This window comes from Canis lupus, chromosome 26, assembly GCF_003254725.2.
Source record: "Canis lupus dingo isolate Sandy chromosome 26, ASM325472v2, whole genome shotgun sequence".
NCBI lineage: Eukaryota > Metazoa > Chordata > Mammalia > Carnivora > Canidae > Canis > Canis lupus.
This window is the reverse complement of record NC_064268.1, coordinates 23,243,148-23,262,752: the sequence shown is the minus strand read 5'-3', so window position 1 is coordinate 23,262,752 and position 19,605 is coordinate 23,243,148. Positions and strand designations below refer to the sequence as shown.

The window sequence follows — 19,605 nt, the reverse complement described above, 5'->3', positions numbered from 1 at the left end:
ATTTATTTATTTATTTATTTATTTATTTATTTATTTATTTAAACAACAGAAATTTATTTCTCACAGTTCTAGAGGCTGGGTGCATTTTATTTTTAAATTTAATGTGTATAAGTATACAAAGCAATTACAATCTTTGGTACTAGATAGAATTCTGTTGTACTGTATGGAATACTAGACTCCATAGATCAACCTTTAGGTTTTTTTTTTCAGTTGTTTGCTATCACAGAAAAATGTTACAAAGAATAACTGTACATACATCATTGTGCACCTTTGCAAGATATCTGAGGAATATATTCCTAGAAGTAGGATTACAAGAACAGATGGTTTGTGCATTTTAAATTTTTATAGATCTCGCCAAATCGCCCTCCATAGGGTTTGTTCCAGTTTACTCTCCCACCAGCAATGTATCCTGGCAACACCTGAATCTGTTTGGGCCAAACTCAGTCTGTCTTTCTGGGTGCCATGCCATGGGCCTAGAAAGCCTGCCTCTTCGGGCCTAGTTACCCTCTGTTGTGTATGGGAGTATTATACTAGCATAGAAATTCCCAGAATCCTGTCAATCAGTAGTTAAGTGTTTATAGAGTACCTGCTACAAATTCAGCATCTCCCAGGCCCTAAGGCTACAGTTCTGGCTTTGGGAAGCATAAGATATTCAGAGGAAGAATTGACCACAGAAGAGGGGCAGCACCATTGTAAGTTGTAAGGGTAACTATTCTGAATGCTAGGCACCTAGTTCTGGGAAGGGGTAATCACATGGGTGAGCATCACCATGAAGTGTGTGGTTGGGACAGAGTTGGAATCTGAGTTGGGAAAGGGGATGAGTGTGAGGTTGCTAAGGTGAGAAGCAAGGTTGGCTACTCCACGCAAGCTATGGATGTACCAGAGAGAGGAATTATAGTTTAATGTCTTAGTAGGTGGAGAGCCACTAGCAGGTTTGAGCAAACAAAAAATGACCTTGTTCATTTCTCAGACCTCAGTGAGTTCTGAGTAGCCCTCTGGTTGCTCTGTGAGAAGGAGCCTGTCTGGGCCTGTTTCCCATGTGAAGGGGGGCAGTGCGCATGTAGCTACAGGTCACTTCTCACAAGGCTTTTCCTGGACCAGCCACAGTGGGTTGATCTGGGGGTGAGCTTGGGGAAGAGTGAGGGTGGTTCTGGAAGCAGATTGCTGTGGTGACCACTTGGGAGCAAGAAATGGGCCGTCCCATGGGTTGCTGTGATTTCCTGATAGAAGTGTGGTATTTTTTAACTAAGCCCACCTTTTTTCCCCATGTGTGCCTCCACAGACTGGCTTCCTTTTATGAAATAGCAGTTCCTGAACTAGAGTCTGCAATTAAGAAGAGGAGGCTTGAAGACAGCAAGTAAGCAGGGGACAAACTAAGAGGGAGGGAGGCCCTGCCTTCCTTTGGCTTCAGTGTCCCCATCTCTAAGAACGAGGGGGTGACACCATGGACCAGATTTAGTGTCCCTACCTCGCAGTCTTTTCCCTCAGTATTTACTAAAAGCTCGTGTTAATTGGCACACTGGTTTCCCATCCACAGTTTAAACAAGAAGCAGCCCTGGAATCAGCTGGCCTCTCAGGGCCTGTAGCCTTTTGCCACCTGCTGTCCACAGTGAATTGTGAGGCTTTCTCAGCCTAGAGGAGGGGCACCTGCAACTGTTGAAAATAAGCTCCCTCCGGGCCTTTTGATCTCCTAGATCTCTATTTCTCTCCCTCTCTCTCTCTCTCTCTCTGGCCTTCAAAGGCTGCTAGGTGACCTGTGGCAGAGGCTGTCCCATTCCAGGAAGAAGCTACTGGAGATTTTTCACATCATCATGAACCAGATCTGCCTTCTCCCTGTCTTGGAAAGCAGGTGAACCTTTGGGAGCAACTGCCTGGGTGGAAGAAGCCCCTTCCCTGCTGAGCAGAGATGGGGAAAAAGAGACAAATGCCTCTTTTCCTCCAGCTGGCCTGAGGCCTTGCAGAGGAGCCAGGCGGGTAGGCAGGGAGGGGGGCTACAGATCATTTACATAGAGTGAGCTCATCTTCCCTGTTGTCTGTTCCAGCTGTGACAACATTCAGGGCTTCATTGAAGAGTTCCTTCAGATCTTCAGCTCCTTGCTGCAGGAGAAGAGGTGAGTGTGGCCAAGCTGGGACCAGTCCACACAAGGCCTTACATACCAGAGCCTCTGCCGTATGCTCACCATAGTCTAAGGTTCTGGGCTTTGTGGTTGGGCAGCAGACCAGTACTCCTGTTGCCCCAGCCTTGTCCCTTCCATCTACTCTCTGCCCAGCAGGTTCCTCCGGGACTACGACACACTCTTCCCGGTGGCTGATGATGTCAGCTTGCTACAGCAGGCCTCAGCGGTCTTGTATCCTTCTTCCACAGCCACTGGGACAGGACCTGGCCTGACCAGGTTTGAGATGGGCTGCTAGGACCCAGTGGAGCAGAGAGTGGTTTGGCTCCAGAACGCATGGGTCAGCCAGCTTTCCCCAGAGTGCCCACCAAAGCCCCAGTCCCTGTTCCTGGATGAGTTGACTACTCTAATTCTCAGAGCTGGGTGGGGTAGGAGTCCTGCATTCTGGAGGTGTTTACTGAGTGTCTGGGCCTGTGCGACTAACGTGGACTTGGCCCTGTTCTCACAGACCTCATTGCAGGAGGGGACACAGACAAGTAAACAAGCAGTTAGAGTGTCATATGGGAGAAATTCAGAGGACAGGAAAGCCAAGGAAAGCACCTCACCCAGCAAGCTCAGGATAAGGCTGTGAGACAGAAGTGATGTCCAAGCTGAGAACAGCAGAAGAAAGTGGAGGAGGCCAAGCCCAGAGCTGAGTGTTCCCAGTGGATGGAGGACAGAGAGGCCCATCTGGGGAGCCCACAGACATTTTGTGTAGATCACAGAGTGGGGCTGAGGTCTTGTGGAAGGAGGCTATGGTACTGCAGATGAGCCGGGGGTGAGCAGACCAGCACAGCTCTCACTCCCACTAAGAAGTTTGGACTCTGTCCTGCGAGCACTGGGTGTCATGGAAAGGTGCAAAACAAGGAGTAACAGGGTCAGTTTTATACTTTGGAAAAGCTCTATCTGGCACAGGGAGGAGAACAGCCTGGCCTGGGACCTCTTTGAGGCCCAGGGGCTGGTGAGGATGCTGGTACTGGCATTCAGGCATGCCTAGTGGGGGTTTGGATTAGAAGGGGAGGGAAAGAGTCTAGGGCAACTCCCAGATGTCTGGCTTGGCAATGTCCAGGGTGGTAGAGAGGGAGGAAGGACAGAGAGGAGGGCCTGCGGGCCATTTTAGAGGCTCAGCCAGGTTTCTCAGTCTTGCCTCAGGGATACTGTATGGGTCCCCAGCTTTTGTAGGAAGCCCTCAGCTAGTTGGACAGGAAGCCCAGTGGCAGTGCCCCGATCAGGCCCTCCTCCTAGGGGTCAGTGCAGAGGAGGAGTTGCTGGCTCATCTAAATATCATGTCCCAGGATACCTCTGGCCCTGTCTTCATCCAGAGCTGCTTTCTGCTGAGTGGCAGGTACTAGGTTTCAAGGCCAGTGTGGTCATAGTCTGGCCTGTTTCTCCATGCAGCCTGGGTGCCCATGATGCCCACTGGGTACAGCCCACATTGCTCCTAACACAAGTCTTGGGGTCAGATGCTGGGAAGGGATTGAGAAATTATGTTGCCTCAGAGCAAGGGAGGCAGAAAAGGCTCTGGCACCGAAGAGGGAGACAACTTAACACGTGTCATAGGGATGAGACTCGGACTGCCTATATCCTCCAGGCAGTCGAGAGTGCATGGGAAGGGGTGGACCGACGGAAAACCACAGATGCTAAAGATCCACCGGTGGCCGAGGATCCTAATGGGGTCATTGCGACAGTGGAGCCAATCAGTGGACCGTCCTCACATCTGGAAAATGCAGAGGAAGAGGAGGTGTGTGTCTGGAGAAATGTTTTCCCCTGCTTCTCCTGCTCCTTCCAGGAAACCTCTCCTTTCTTGGTTTCTGCTCTCAGAGAAAAAGGTTGCTTTTGGAATTGACAGCCTCAGGCTGCTGGAGCTGCTGGTCTGCTCCGTGCTGCCTTTAATAGAGTCAAGTTGCTTCGGTGGCCAAAACCCCAGTTTCTCCTGTATATAATGAAGCAGTGGAGCTTTTTCCAAATGAAATCCTTTGGTGCTCTCCTCTAAACAAGTCACCATGGAGCTGCTTTGGATGCAGTGGAGAGCAGTGCCTGGTCTCACTGCTCAGCCAGCCTAGATGCCCTGCCATGGGACTGCAGGGCTCCTCTGAGCACGTTTGGAAGCCTCTGATCTAGTACTTTCCCCCGGGCTTTTCCAGAACTTGCCAAGTCTCCAGCTGTACAGATTGGCCACTGAGTTCAGGACTCCTCTCTGCATGCTAGGAGGCAGCATGATATAGGGTTAGGGTTAGACCACATGGTTTCTGGGGTCAGGCAGCTCAGGGGCGTACCCTGTTTCTGCCACTCACCAGCTGTGCGGCCATAGATACATCACTCACATCTAGCCTCTGTTCCCCATCTATAAGGTGGGGACAGTCGCCATCCTTGCCTCCACAAGTTTGTTGGGATTCCCAGAGCTGTTGTGTGGAGCGGCCGGAGCCCAGCTGGCCCTCTATGCTCTGTTAACAGTTTCTAATCTCCTTCTGGTTAGACTCAGGCCCATGACTGTCACAGGGCCTTGGAAAATGACAGTCCTCCCCACCTTTCTCACCCCCTTCCCCATTTGGCTTCTTATTGGACACTTGGATGTTTTTTTTTTTTTTTTGGATGATTTTTATTGTTGTTTGTTTGATTTGTGAATTTCCTTAAATGAAAAACCTAGCAGAATTAAGTCACATCGAGCAAGATATGAGCTGAATCCCCCCTTATTAAAATGAATATAATCAAAGGGGAGCAGCTCACCAGCCTGGGCTGGTGATAGCTGTTCCTCTCCAGTGTCAGCCATCAACTTGTTAGAGCTGGAGAAGGATTAGTAGAAGCCACAGTCATTTATGGAGCTCATAGTCTTCTCCAGGCCCTGTGCTTGGCGCTTCAGGTGCAAGATTCTCTCTGAACCATCTGAAACAATCCCATGAGGTGGATGGTAGTATGCTCATTTTATATGGAGGGAGCTGGGGTTCAGAGAAGAGAGGTGCCCTGCCCAAAGTCACACAGCTTGAAGTACCTCCACCAGTAAGTCATAGAATCCCCTTTTTCCCAGGGGAGGAAATGAAGACTCAAGAGACCTGAGTCACTTGGCTGAGTTCCTAGACCCAGGAGTGCCAGGGCCAGGACTCATACTAGGTCCCCTGATTCCCCATCCTGTGCATTTCAGGGCCCTTTGCCCTATCACCCACCTAGCCTGGCCTTCCCCTCCTTCACTCCAGCTCTCTCTGCAGTGTATGGGGGCAGCTGCTGCCCTAGGTCCCCCTGTGTGTGGTGTGGAGCTAGACTCCCTCATCTCTCAAGTGAAGGATCTGCTGCCAGACCTTGGCGAGGGCTTCATCCTGGCCTGCCTGGAGCAGTACAGCTATAACCCGGAGCAGGTGATCAACAACATCCTGGAGGAGCGGTTGGCCCCTGCCCTCAGCCAGCTGGACCGCAGCCTGGACAGGTAGGAGAGATAGGTGGGAGCTGGGCTCAGGGCGCCCGGGCTGTGTCAGGGCCCTGGCCAGAAGCACTTCTTAGCTCCCCTGCTTCCCACTCTTATGCCAAAACTTAGCCCTTTGTCTCTTCTCCACGGTAGTGTTTGCCAACCATATAATTGAATGCCCTCCTTGGGAAAACATCAAAACTTTAGGCCATCCAGGAGGTCCTCACATGCCCCCTGCAGGGCAGAGAGTGTGCACAGCTGGACAGCCCTAAAACACCTTATCGGAGGAGATTAGAAACGTAGGATGTGACAAAGGGATTACTGAGCCTTTCAGAGCTCGGAAGTTTCTGGCTTGCCCCTGTCATCATCACCTTTCCAGTAGATTGCTGAAGGAGGATGGCCAGAGCTTCTCACTTTTCTCACACCTACGTTTCGGAGTTTGGCCCACTGCTTCCCTGAAGGCCCATGGGGCTCACAGGAATGAGTTTACAAATGGGTCTTTCTTCCATGAACAAATTATGTTTCTTAAATGAATGAAGTTAGCTCTGTCTTTGGATAAGTTCTTAGCCACTTCATGCCCATTTTACAGAGGAGGGTACTGAGGCACAGAAAGATTAAGTGATCTTAGCTCCCTATCTCATTGGACTGTTGTGAGTGTTGAGTGAGGGAGGGAACCTTTAAGAAAATCTGTGTGGATGGCATGTGGGACCAGGGGGGAGGGATGTGGCATACCCAGGTAGGAGCCAGACAGGGCAGGTTTTTAGATCGTATCTCATGTGGCTGTTGAAGGGGAATGGAGAATCTAATGAATGTAACATTGTAGGGATCCATAGGGCACAGGTGGGCATTAGCCGACCAATCCCCCTGAAACTGATTCTATGTCACCCCCTCTCCCCCCAACCAGGCAGGTGAAGCCAGACCCGACACCCCTGCTGACATCTCGTCACAACATCTTCCAGAATGACGAGTTTGATGTATTTAGCAGAGATTCAGTGGACCTGAGCCGGGTGCACAAGGGCAGGAGGTGAGTACAGGGGGCTGTGGGGTGCCAGGGACCCCAACTCCATAAGTGCAGTGAAAAAAAATGGAAGAAAAATAAGGGCTCCATCTTTAAGGAACTGGCCTGAGTTTTGACTTGGGTCCCCGCCCCCTTCTCCCCACCCCAGCAATTCAGGACCTGTGTGCTCCCAGCAGGCAGGGGCAGGTTCTCTAATGCTTATGCATTAGGCTCTGACTCTGCACCGTATGGTTTTTTAATGAATCCCCTTGTTGATAGCAAAAGGCCAGAGAGAACTAAACTGTCCCCCTCTTCCCTTCTTATATCTTCGGATGTGTCAACCATCAAATCTCTGGGCAATAAATCTAAGCAGTACTTCCCAGAAGCTGCTACTCCACATGATTTTCTCCATTCTGTGACAAAATGAGAAAATTAAGGATCTGTACTAAGTAAGCTTTTCAGAAGGTGAATATATTCTGTTTTAAGATCTTTCTCCTTATTTTTAGGTTATGTCCTTTCTACTTTTTTGGCATTGAAAAGTCCATTTATGATTTATTCATTCATTCAACAAATATTTGCCTGATGCTTACAGCATACTAGGCCCTGGATTTATGAGGTGCTAGAAGTGTAGTGGACAATGAAACAGACACGGCCCCTGGCCCTGTGGAATTTGCACTAATCAGTTCAGCAAACAAGTAAAGTAAAATTGCAGATCTAACAGGGACTATAAGGTGAAGGTGTGCAGACTTCTGAGCCTCTGGTAGGGGGTTCGATCTGAGCAGGAAGGCTACTCTGAGGAAATGACATGGAACCAAGAGTGGATGGAAGGATGAGGAAGGGCTAAAGGGCCAATTCTGCAAAGAGCAGGGAAGAAGAAACCTTCCAGGCAGAGTGAACAACAATGGGCAGTGACCCTGAGGTTGTGGAGAACATGGTGAGGGTCCCATGAGCTGACACATTTTATGCTTTGGAAAGATGACCTGGCTTTGGAATAGAGGCCCATTGGAGGGACCATGAGCCAATAGTTGTAATATGAGGTTTAATATAAAAGGCAAAATAAGATGTTGACAACACTGTGCTAGCCCCAGAGTTCCCCTAAATGGTACTGGTTCATGAAATCCGGAAATCTGGGAACTGTTAGACGAGTACAGTCTGCCCTCTCCCCCATCATGTATACAAAAGACGGAAGTTCGGAGAGGGGCAGTGGGGGACCTGCCTTGTTCTTGTGATAGGAGCCCCAGTGGCAGAATTGCAAGCTACTGCTTCAAGTGAGGGCCCTGTGCTGCTTCCCCACCCCAGGGCCATCCGATGCTGGAAGCTTGGCTGGCCAAGGGCTTGGGGGAGTGGGCACAGGGCAGCTATAAAGCCATCTGGCTGGCTGGACAGGAAGCAATTGTAAACTGCTTAGTCACACACATTGCGACATCCCCAGATCCCAGGCTAGAGATGTTATCCTGCATCAGTGGCCACTGTTCCAGACTGGAATGACCCTCTGCAGCTTTGGCTATGGAGACGGGCAGATGAGGAGGGCTGTGCCTGCTCTTAGGGCATTCCAAGTTGCCAGGCAGAGAGACTGGGCGGCAAATGTTTACTGAACTCGTGCTGGGTAGCCTGGGGGCTGTGGATTGCAAAGAGGCAAAGCCTCCATTCATGTGTTCATTATTTATTTATTCATTCAGCAAATATTTATTAAGTGATTTACTAGCTCCAGATTCTGTGCTAGACACCAGAGAGACAAGGTGAGCAGGGCACCCGGGCCTTGCTCTCAGCACAGAGACCGTGGGAAAGACTTAGACCATTAAACAAGCAGTGACAGAGTGGGAGAGGTGCTGGGGTGGGGCCTACAGGGACCTCAGTGGGGACACTTGTCCTAATCTGGGCAGGACAGTCAGCAGGCACATGAGAAAAGTAGCACAAGGCAGGTCATGCTTGGGTTAAAATGTATGTGTGTGGTTAAATCAAATAGGATGCACTCAGTGGCTCAAGTAACAGGGAAATCTGTTCCTTGCACGACAGGAAGTTGCAAGGTAGGACAATCTAGGCTTGGTTAACCTGTGGTTCAGCCTCATCATCAAGGACACATCTTTGCCGTCTCTCGGAGCTGGTTCCTTTGAAGCCACTGGGTCACTGCAGCTATTTCAGCTAGGACTTGCAGAAATGACAGTGCCAAGAGGAAGTCTGGACCAGATCTTCCTATATCTCTCTTAGAGGCCAGGAAGCCTTTCCCAGAAGTCTCCAGACTCCACTCATATCTCAGTGGTGAACTGGGTCACAGGGCTGAGGCCCAGGCTCCAGGAGAAGGGGGAAAGATGGAAAGACCTGAACCAAATGAGAATCTGTTAGGAATGGGGGTGAGATGGAGGGTGGGTCTTGGGTAGATGCCAAGCACATGTGCTATAGGGATATCATACTTAGTTGAAGGAGGCAGTGTGTATAGGTGGGGTCCCAGAACTCGTTTGGAGTGAACCGTGACACCCTGGAAGATTATGACTGTTCTCCCTCAGCAGAGTGTCCATGGCCAAGAAAATGTCAATGCACTTTGCTTCTTGGAGAGTCACAGAACACATTAGCTCATTAATGGTTCTGACAAGTCCTGTAGTAAAAAAGAAACAGGATTCACTTTGTTGAGCTCAGCAGGTGCCAGGTTCACTTTTAGTCATACCTTACTTCATTCCTGGGATGTAGAATTAAGACTTGGCAAGGATAAGAGGCTTGCTTGTGATCGGTCACACCACTCAGGAAGACCCTGAGCAGACTTGAGCCAGTAGACCTATGTTCTGGCCCTGGCTCGGCTGGTAGAAGCTGGGTGACCTTGGAAAGTCACCCTGCCTCTTGGAATCTCCCTTTCCTCACCTGGAAAAGGAGGGGCCTATTGCCCTACTAGTCCTTTAGAAGTTTAAAGGTGGTAGTCACCCCCCAATGGTCAGTTTGAGTTGGAACTCAAAGGATAGGGTGGAAGAAGTGAGGAGGGGGAAGAGTGTCTGGGCTTTAGGGGAGCCTTCAGGGGGCCCCCTGTCATCTTGTAGGGGGCCAAGGAAGGACTTGCTCCAAAGTCTCTGAGGCCATGGTTACCTGTGTTCCAGACTTGACTGGAGTTCTGGCCCTCACATGGCTTCCTGGCTGGCTTTGCCCCTGACTTTCTTTTCCTTCTTGGTTCTGAATGGGGTCATGGGGCCAAGGCTGCCCCTCCTTGGGTGGGATGCCCAGGGCACTAGGCTCCACTATCCCTGCCTGTGTGACCTCCCAGGACCCTGGGTGGGTAAAGTTTGCAGGGCTTCTCTGGCCCTGCCAGGGATCCACATAAACCAGAGACCCACAGCAGGACCTTACTCACCAGAATCAGGGATCAGATGGACCAGGAGCTGTGGGGTGTGACAGAAAGGACAGTGACATCTCTCATTCATCCTTGGATGCCTGGCTCAGCACAGGTCCTAGCACTTACTAGGCCCTCAGGAAATATGTGTGGAAAGGGCAGATGTGCTCCTTTCAGTGGCACCAACCACCTGCACGAGCTCCTGCAACTTTGCCTTGCTCTTGGCCTCTTTCCTCTTCAGCCCCTAGCCTAGTGAAGAGAGCCAGGTAAGGGCCGGGGCTGCAGTCACAGGCCCCCTTTCCTGGCATGATATAAAATTTTCCTGTGGACCAAGAAATTTCCCAGGTCTAGATCAAATGCCCCCTACCCCACAGTGCCTCCATTTCCTCCCCACCCTCCCAGTAGACCCCCTGAGCCAGAGTTCACGTTTCCTTTTTCTTTTTTTTAAAGTTTCCTTTTTCTATGTTCCCAGGGCATGCTTACCTCCATTCAGCATATTTCACATAAGCCGCCATTTGCCTGTAACCCTCATTAGACTGTGAGTTCCACGAGGACAGATCAAGATCTTCTTTTTTCAATCTCTCCCACAACTCAGCCTTAGTACCCTCTCTGGCACATAGTAGGCCCTTAGTAAAAACTGTCAAAGGAAGCCAAATCCTGAGCTGCCCCCAGGCTTCCAGGCAGACAGCCTGAGACACTCAGGCCCCTGTCTCTCCCTGCACCAAAAGCCAGTTAATAGAAGATTTTTGTGGAAGTTGTATATGACTTTGTATCTCTTCTTCTTCTTCTTTTTTTTCCCCTACCCTTGATACATTCCAGAAAACTGATTTCACAGCTAAGCTGGATTTTCTTGCCTGGCATCTCATATTGATTTTCCCCTGCAGGGCTAGAAACTACATTCCACAGGCCTGTCTATGTGTCTGACAAGCCAGGTTTTTCTACAGATTTGCAAAGCCACAGTCAAGAGGCCTGAGTCCCCACTGAGGCTGTGCTACGGATCACCGATCCCAAGCACGTCCCTCTCCTTCCCTGTACTGCACCCGAATATCTTCACCTGTGATATATAATAGGAGTTGAACTTTTGGACCTTTTCTTCCAGTGCAATCTGACATGGAGGATTGAACTGTAGAACAGACAGAAGGCCACCATGATGAAAGCAGGGATGGGAGGAAGAAGACAGCTAGCTACCCCTACTCACTCCACATACCCCTGAAGTCCCCTGTGGTTCCCTTGAGTTCAGGAAGAGGGCCACATGGGACCTTGCTCTTTCTTAAATTTTTGTTTTTAATTTTTTATTTAATAATTTATTTATTTTAGAGAGAGGGAAAGAGACAGCATGAGCAGGAAGGGCAGAGGGAAAGAATTTCAAGCAAACTCCACATTGAGCAAGGAGCCCGATGAGGGGCTCGATCCCAGGACCCTGAGGTCTTGACCTGAGCCGAAACCAAGAGTGTGAGGCTTAACTGACTATGCCACCCAGGAGCCCCTAAATTTTTGTTTCCTTTTTTTTTTTTTTTTTTTTTAGATTTTATTTTTTATTTATTCATGAGAGACACAGAGCGAGAGAGAAAGAGGCAGAGACCCAGGCAGAGGGAGAAGCAGGCCCCATGCAGGGAGCCCGATGTGGGACTCGATCCCAGGTCCCCAGGATCACACCCTGGGCTACAGGCGGCACTAAACCGCTACGCCACCAGGGCTGCCATAAATTTGTGTTTCTTAAAAGGTTCAAATAATCTCAGGCCCTACCCAGGAGTAACCATTGTCATTTGGCAGGGACTTACTAGCTCTTTCTGTGCATTGATATATGTAGACTATAATCTGTGTTTTCATGGGAACAGATTGTCTGATTTGCTTTATGCTTTTTATTACAGATGGGATCCTACTGTATACATGTTTCTGTAGCTTGCTTTCTTCCTCAGGAATAAGTCTTAGAATTCTTTCTGCATCAGCACAAATAGACGAATGTCATTCTTGATAACAGCCGCCTGGCGTTCTGTAATATAGATGTGGGACATCATTTGGCCATTTCCCTTGTGATGGACATTAGTTGTTTTCCATTTCTCACTGTCACAAACAATGTTGAAAAGAACATTCCCCCTCAGACCTCTTTATGCACACAGCCAGCGTTTCCCCAGAGTGGGCGCCTCAAAGAGGAATTTCCTGGCCAAAGGATGGGCACGTTTTACCATGCAACAACTCCTTTGGAAGGCCTTCCAGAGTGGCTAGACCCAGTCATATGGACACTGGCAGTGGCAAGTCCCACCTTCCCACCCCCACGCTGGTGTTTGACACTATATGTCACAGTTTGTGCCAGCCTGAGCCTGTGGTGCTTTGGACCCTTGCCCTCACAGCCTTCAAAGTCTGATGGTTTTCCTTCCTCCCTGTCCCCTGCCTCTCTCAACACCAGGAAGGAGGAGAACACTCGGAGCTTGCTAAACGACAAGCGGGAGGTGGTGGCACAGCGGCAGCGCTACGAGCAGTACAGCGTGGTGGTGGAGGAGGTAGGAGGTTCCAAGCCAGGCCTTTGCTGGGGGCAGTGGGGGTGGGGGCAGGTTGTGCAGGACCAACCAGCTCAGGGTCCTTCTGCCCCACACTTCTGCCATTGCAGGTGCCACTGCAGCCTGGCGAGGGCCTGCCCTACCGTGGTGACGACTATGAGGATGAGTATGATGACACATATGACGGCAACCAGGTGGGCGCCAATGATGCTGACTCAGATGATGAGCTCATCAGCCGCAGGTGAGGCTGCAGGGCCCTAAGAGGGCAGAGTTCTGGGGGGGCACAGCGGCACTCCTGAACCCTCTTGTTTATACAGATGGGGAGGCCAAGGCCCTGATCATGGGAGCAAGTCAGAGGTAGGGCCAGGGCCCAAACTGAAGCCTCTTGACTCCTAGTCCAGTGCTCCCTCCACCATCAGCCAGCCCCTTGGCCAACTAGTTGGTCCAACCCATGCTGAATGGGGAGGCATTTCTTTGGTTTCTCACAGTCCTTTTACATTGTTCTTCTTAACTGCAGAAAACTCTCTGAAGTGGGATCTCAGATTTCCCAATGCAGATAAAAGCAGAGCTGCCCCAGCTCAACTTCCCCTAAGCCCCCACATCAGACTCTGGTACCCTCAGAGCGTCAGGGGGCTGGAGCAAAGCTGGCTTGAAAAGCACTTTGGTTTTTTGTCCAGCTGCCTGAGCCCATCCCCATCCTGATGACCCCCTCCCACCCAGCCCAATGCCCTCCTCCCCGAGGCTCCCTCTCCAAGTTTAATCTAGTCTTTGATCTCACTTTCTCTCTAAACCCTCAGGCCCTTCACCATCCCTCAGGTGCTGAGAACCAAAGTGCCTGGAGAAGGGCAGGAAGAGGATGAGGAGGAGGAAGAGGAGGAGGCTGAAGACGAGGCTCCAAAGGTACTTCCTTTGCAGGTGGAAGATGAAGGGGAGGGTGTAGTTCCCAAGGAGCAGATTAGGAGGACCACCACGCCCCTGCTTGCCTGCATCTGGCTTTAAGGCGGCCCTTGGATCACTACCCAGGAAGAAGAGGGGCTCCTTTGAGCCTAGGATGCCTTTTTGAAGAGCTGCTGGCTTAGAACTCCCCTCCACTACCTAGTGAGGGCTTAGGGGATGGATTAGAGGCCAAGCCTTTGAGCTGCTGGATTCATTAGGCCCAGGAGCCTGAGGGCTGAGAGAAGGGTAGCTCTTTGCCACCATGCTTAGGATAGCAATTCTGAAACTCAGAGATGTTAGAGCCCACGGGCCCTTGGAGGTCATCTGAGCTGGTGGGTTTGAAACTTCTATTTTTTAGCAGCTGAACTTTTTCTTCAAATAAAGCCTTAACTAGAACCTCAGCATATAAAACAGATAAGGGCAGTGTTGCTCAGGTTGAACAGAGTGGCACCCTGGGACCCCTGGATCCCCTCGTACCCTCCCACCAGAGTGACAAATTCAGATGTGTCCAGACAAATGCAGGCTACCCAATGTAAATGAGTAGCAGAAACTGATGGAGACTATGGTCAGTGTGGTAGAAGCACACATACAACCTGCCCAAGGGGCTTCTCAGCATAAACATAGGCCCAAAACTTCAGGGCTTTCTCTTCTTCCCAGGCACAGGATTAGCCCAGATTTTTTTTTTATATATAAATTTATTTTTTATTGGTGTTCAATTTGCCAACATATAGAATAACACCCAGTGCTCATCACGTCAAGTGCCCACCTCAGTGCCCGTCACCTAGTCACACCCACCTCCCCTTCCACCACCCCTAGTTCATATCCCAGAGTTATAGCCCAGATTTTTATGTAAAATCTTCCAGTTTTTAAATGTTACCAGTTGTACTTGTTTTCTTTGTGTTTTTTTAAACAGTATAGGCCATTAAGAGCTGTCTGTGATCCTTAAGTCACAGCCGCTAGTCCAGGCTCCTTTGCTTACTGGCAAAAAAAAATGGTCTTCAGGAGTGAATAGTCCCAGGGCACCTGGGTGTCTCAGTTGGTTAAGGATCTGACTTTAGCTCAGATCATGGTCTCAGGGTCCTGGGGTTGAGCCCCATGTAAGGCTCCCATGCGGGATTTGATCCCAGGACCCTAGGATCATGACCTGAGTTGAAGGCAGATGCTCAACCACTGAGCCACCCAGTCGTCCCTCAAATCAATAAATTAAATCTTTTTTTTAAGATTTAATTTATTGATTTGTGAGAGAATGAGAGAGAGCACAAGCAGGGGAGAGAGGCAGAGGGAGAAGCAGACTCCCCGCTGAGCATGAGCCCAACATAGGACTTGATCCCAGGACCCCGGGATCATTACCTGAGTCGAAGACAGATGCTTAACAGAGCTACCCAGGTGCCCCAAGAAATTAAATCTTACAAAAAAAAAAAAAGACTGGGAACTCCCACAGCACTAGAGTAAGGATGAGTCAACTCCCATGGGCAGCTATCTGGGCCTTCAAGATGGCCTCTCATGGTGGCCATCCTGGCCTGTCCCCCATTTGTCATCCATGTTCCAACTGTGATCCACCTGCCCCACCATGTCTGTGCAGGAAGCCTTAGTCCCTTTAGCTGCCTTCCCATCACGAGAGAGGTGGGAGGGACAGAGGAGAGAGGCTTCTGATGGGAACCTTGTACCCAAACAAGGGCAGCTCCCTTCTAGGGCATCACCCTGCCACACTGTGGCTTCTCCCACTCCTGGCCTGGAGGCGTCAGCAAGATTCAGTCAGGCGCAGCCTTACCACAGCTTCAGGACATGGGGAGGCTCATGACTCTAGACTATTTTTCCCCCTTCCCGTCCACAGCCCGACCATTTTGTACAGGACCCTGCAGTGCTGCGGGAGAAAGCAGAAGCCAGGCGGATGGCCTTCCTTGCCAGGAAGGGGTGAGCATTTCAAAGAGTTGTTTCTGGTGGGAGGGGACCCATCTGGAGACGGCTCAGTCAACCACCTAGGAACCCCACACCTAAACTCCAAGTGTATTACATGTATTAATGTAACCCGCAGGAGGACCCTATGAAGTAGCCACTTTATCATCATCCTCTTACAGAGGAAGAAACGGGCCCATCCCTGTACCCAGGCCCTCCTCTCCTTGCTGCAGGCTATGGTTAGCCCACAGCTAGGCCAGGGACCCCCTGGAGGCAGGGCTTAGGGAAGAGAATTCACCAGACACAGGACCAGCCAGAGCCCCCAGAGCCCTGCCCTTGCTGGGCTCCATTTCTTCTCCCACTGGAAGTGGGGACATGGGTGTCCTGGTCCAGGTGGCATGTCCTCTCCCATGGGTCCTCTGAGAAAGGTGGCGGGCTCTTCCCATATGTTGGGGTGGGTTGTTCCTCCCTCAGGTACCGGCATGACAGCTCGACTGCAGTGGCCGGCAGCCCCCGGGGCCACGGGCAGAGCCGTGAGACTACCCAGGAACGCAGGAAGAAGGAAGCCAACAAGGCCACACGAGCCAACCACAACCGGAGAACCATGGCTGACCGCAAAAGAAGCAAAGGCATGATTCCATCCTGAGGCTGTCATGTCAGGGCCAGCCGGGAGGCAGCAGCACCAGACTTGCCAGGCTGAGTTACCATAGCCTTGGGTCTCCTCACCACTTGGCCTCCTGCCAGGGTCCCAAATTCAACTCCACCCCTCAACAGCCTCAGCTTTGCAGCCCCTGAGAAGGCCGCCTCGTCGTCGTCTACCAGCCAGCCGTGAGCGCCTTCTTGCAGAACACACAGTGCCTTATCCCACAGTGGAGGAACCCCTGGGCCCAGAGAGCAGGCAAAAGGGATGGGGACAGAGCCCCAAGGCAAGCCCCACAAACCTCATGCAGCAAGACACCAACTACCATTTTACCCTAGATGGCAGGAAACCTCTAAATTCAAAAACAAAGACAAGGCCTGCAAATAAAGTTTTTGACCCTTTCAAGCAGTGATCCATGATGTGCCCCTGGCTGCTCCGCCTGTCTCCCTTCAGCGACAGCCACCATCAGGAGAGCAAGAGAGCAGGGTGATCGCTGCCCTGCTCATCAGCCTGTCATACTTGCCTCTCATTTTAACCCCTCCTGATATTGCCCTACTTTGCTGTGTGGCCCTAAGCACATTACTTCCTTCTGTGAACCTTTAGTCCCTGCCTGCAGAAGGAAGAGATAAGGGTGTGAGGCCCTATGGTCCTTTCCATGTTCTCTTTCTGTCTGTACGACCTCCACCCTAGGAGGTAGGTACTTTTTCCAGGCCCTATGCTATAGGTGAAGCGCTGTAAACTGAAGGTGAAGGTGCCTGCCCTGGCAACATCCAGGAAGTGGGAGAACAAGGATTAGACCCTCAGTCTAACCCCTGGCCTTTATAGAGTCCTAGATTCCCATTGGTGGTATCATCGCCATCTCATAGCTGACCCAAGGATACTTTTCCAGTAGCAGAGCCAGGACCAGAGCTCGGTGCCTCCTGATTGTGTGTACGCTCCATCAAATCCTCCAGAATCAAGGAGTCAGAAACCAGAAGACACTAGTGAGAATGTCACTGCTAAGCCCTGTTGAAGGACTTGGGCCTTGTTCCTTAAAACCCCCTCCTGGGCACAGCCAGTTGGTTTGCAGTGTAGCAGCAGATGCGAGGTATCCTGATTCCTGGGCCCCCCCAGAATGATCAACAGAGGATCGATTGTGGGGTATTTGCTGGCCTGATCCTACCCAGCGTAGCCTGGAGTCCTTCCATGAGAGCCAGGGCCCCTGCCCATCTGGACCTTGACAAATCACCCTAGATGCTTGTGTAATTTATTTGCACGAGGTTAGGATGAGTGTCTGGAGCAGCGAGGCAGACAGGCACTTGACGAATTGGTTTTGTTAGGTCAGCTGCACAAGTGAAAATCAATAACAATTCCTTTGAGTCATGCCGGTTCTCTTGGTACATTTGAGATGCAGAGCAGATACAGGAGTGGTGTCTTCCCCTTGAGCTGCCGAATTAGCTGAGATCAGGCTCAGGATCAGCCATTCTGACAGGCAGCAGGAAGACTCTGTTTCCTCCTAGAGGCATTTGCCAGGGAGGGTCATTTCTTTTCTCTCTCCCTGAACACCTCAGACCCAGCTCTTGGCCCTGGAGCAAGGGGAGGTGAGTTGGGGGAGCTCTGGGCTTTACCTACCTTACTTGTTACTGTTCACACATCCCCTCTCACCTTCATTTTGTCATATGTATACCTCCTGACTACTGGGAGTGGTGTTTAGGCCTCACATTGGCATCCTGGTTTAAAGGATTGGAGAAGATAAACGATTTTTCAGACTTTCCAGAATGTACTCCCAGGTCATACTTGATCTCCCTAGAAGAACTATGTTCTTTCTCATTTCAGATCTTGAGGGCACCCTTTCAGGGATGCTTTGCAAACGCCTCACTCAGGAGTCATCCAGAACAGTGCTGGTAGGCATACCTCTTCACCTCTTGGGGCCTCAGTTTTCCCATCTGCAAAGTGGGTATATTGGGCCGGGTGAGTGGTTCCTTTCCACTCAGTGCCAATTAGATCCTCTGAGGAGGCCTCAAGGTTTAAGATGGGCAATGGCAGAAGTGTTACAAGTGAAATGGGTGGGAGACCTGAGCCCTGTTCACTTGATCACTGGGCCCCACCACCCCACTACTACTCCTAAGCAGGAATTTCTAAGTGCCTTCTCTGCACCCTGTTAGAGAACATGACTATCACAGGCATTTCCCAAGAAGCTTTTACAACCTAGTGCCTCCAAGAGGACTTAGGACTTTGAGTGTCTTTCTTCCTAGCTCATGAGTGGCAATGATGGTGGACGTGTTTGTTTGAACAGTGCTTCTGTGCCTCTGAGAGGTGGGTAGGGCAGAGCCTGTCATTGATAAAAAAGGGACCCAGGAGCCCAGGGAGGGCAAGTAACTTGCCCAAAGCCCATGGCAAGTCAGCAGCAGAGCCTGGATACAGATCTTTCTTAATTCCAGGTGTAGTCTGAAAAAGTAAGTGAATAACAGGAACCTGCCTGTCCCTGTCACACTGGGAGCTTGGGTTAAGCAATGCGGGGAGGGAAACAAAACACAAAAGTAAACCCACCAAAAATGCAGGGAGTGGTTGTGGAACCCCCCTGCTTTAAAATGATGTCAATGAATACTTACTTGGTAGCAATGTGAGAAACTAAATATTGAAGAATAAATTTGTTGTTGTTGTTGTTTTTAAGAGAATAAATTGGATGTTAATGCTCCATGATTGTGAAAAAATTTTTTTTTCGATCTGTAGTCTTTTTTTTTTTTTTTTTTAAGATTTTATTTATTTGAGAGAGAGCATGAGTTGGGTAAGGGGCAAAGGGAGAAGCAGACTCCCCATTGAGCAGGGAGCCCAATGTGGGGCTCAATCCTGGGACCCTAAGATCATGACCTGAGGCAAAGGCAGACACTTAACAGACTGAGCCACCTAGGCGCCCCTGTGAAAATATTTTTTTAATTTGCATACAGACCAAGTCTGAAAAGGACTGTGCATAAACAAAAATGACAGTAAGATCGTATTTGTAATGAGAGTAAAAGCACTTGCTAAGTACTTACCATGGTCAGGGGTTCTGGTGGGCTCTTTCCTTGCATTTACCTTGTCTAATTCTCACCAGGTAGGAACAGATGAGAAAACCAAGGTCAGAGAGGATAGGCGACCTAAGGTCACACACTTAGCATATGGCCAAGGAGGGATTCAGTCCCAGGCTCATCTCCTAAAGCCCACGCCCTTAGCCCCTACACCATATGCTATTCCTTTCTTTCCCCCACATCTGCATCTTTGTCACGACTGTTCTTAACAAAGAAAGGAGAAAATACAAGTCACATAGCTGTAGGGCAGGGGGATGGGAAATCCTAGTAAATCAGACCAGGTTGATGGGACCCTCCCCACCTTGTATGTATGTTGCACTATTGGATACTGTCCCATAGATCTCAGATGCCCTTGTTTTTTTATTTTCACTTTGTTTTCAGATTCATTCATCTTTCTGTTTGTCCAGTTTGCCATGAAACCCATTGAATGATTCTTCTTTTTTTTTTTAAAGATTTACTTATGTATTTATAAATGAGAGAGAGCACAAGCAGGAGGGGCAGAGGGAGAGGGAGAGAGAATCTCAAGCAGACTCTGTGCTGAGCACAGAGCCCAACATGGGGCTTGATCTCACGACCCTGAGATCATGACCTGAGCTGAAATCAAGAGTGAGACACTTAATTGATTGAGCCCCCTAGGCGCTTCTGGTTCTTCATTTTTATATCCAGTCCCTGTCCAGGGGAAGCAGAGAAAAGACAAGGCTAGAGCTCTCTCAGCCAAGATGGAGACA

At 50.1% G+C, this 19,605-nt stretch overlaps 1 protein-coding gene across 9 annotated transcripts in view; it reads left to right on the top strand.

The window, feature by feature from the left end:
• ASCC2 (activating signal cointegrator 1 complex subunit 2) overlaps positions 1 to 18,507 on the top strand; it is a 41,951-nt gene extending 23,444 nt beyond the window's left edge. For 4 of the 9 annotated variants that reach the window (XM_025474503.3, XM_025474498.3, XM_049101947.1 and 1 more), the window contains 12 exons: positions 1,283 to 1,357; positions 1,742 to 1,849; positions 2,043 to 2,111; positions 2,271 to 2,348; positions 3,714 to 3,894; positions 5,345 to 5,571; positions 6,455 to 6,574; positions 12,268 to 12,361; positions 12,469 to 12,599; positions 13,156 to 13,258; positions 15,129 to 15,208; positions 15,665 to 18,507. In XM_025474503.3, the coding sequence (XP_025330288.1) occupies positions 1,283 to 1,357; positions 1,742 to 1,849; positions 2,043 to 2,111; positions 2,271 to 2,348; positions 3,714 to 3,894; positions 5,345 to 5,571; positions 6,455 to 6,574; positions 12,268 to 12,361; positions 12,469 to 12,599; positions 13,156 to 13,258; positions 15,129 to 15,208; positions 15,665 to 15,836 (1,438 nt within the window). In that variant the 3' untranslated portion in view covers positions 15,837 to 18,507. The remainder of the gene's footprint in view (positions 1 to 1,282; positions 1,358 to 1,741; positions 1,850 to 2,042; positions 2,112 to 2,270; positions 2,349 to 3,713; positions 3,895 to 5,344; positions 5,572 to 6,454; positions 6,575 to 12,267; positions 12,362 to 12,468; positions 12,600 to 13,155; positions 13,259 to 15,128; positions 15,209 to 15,664) is intronic. The other 5 variants (XM_025474504.3, XM_025474501.3, XM_049101945.1 and 2 more) reach the window with 3 other exon arrangements.
• The last annotated feature ends 1,098 nt before the right edge of the window (positions 18,508 to 19,605 follow it).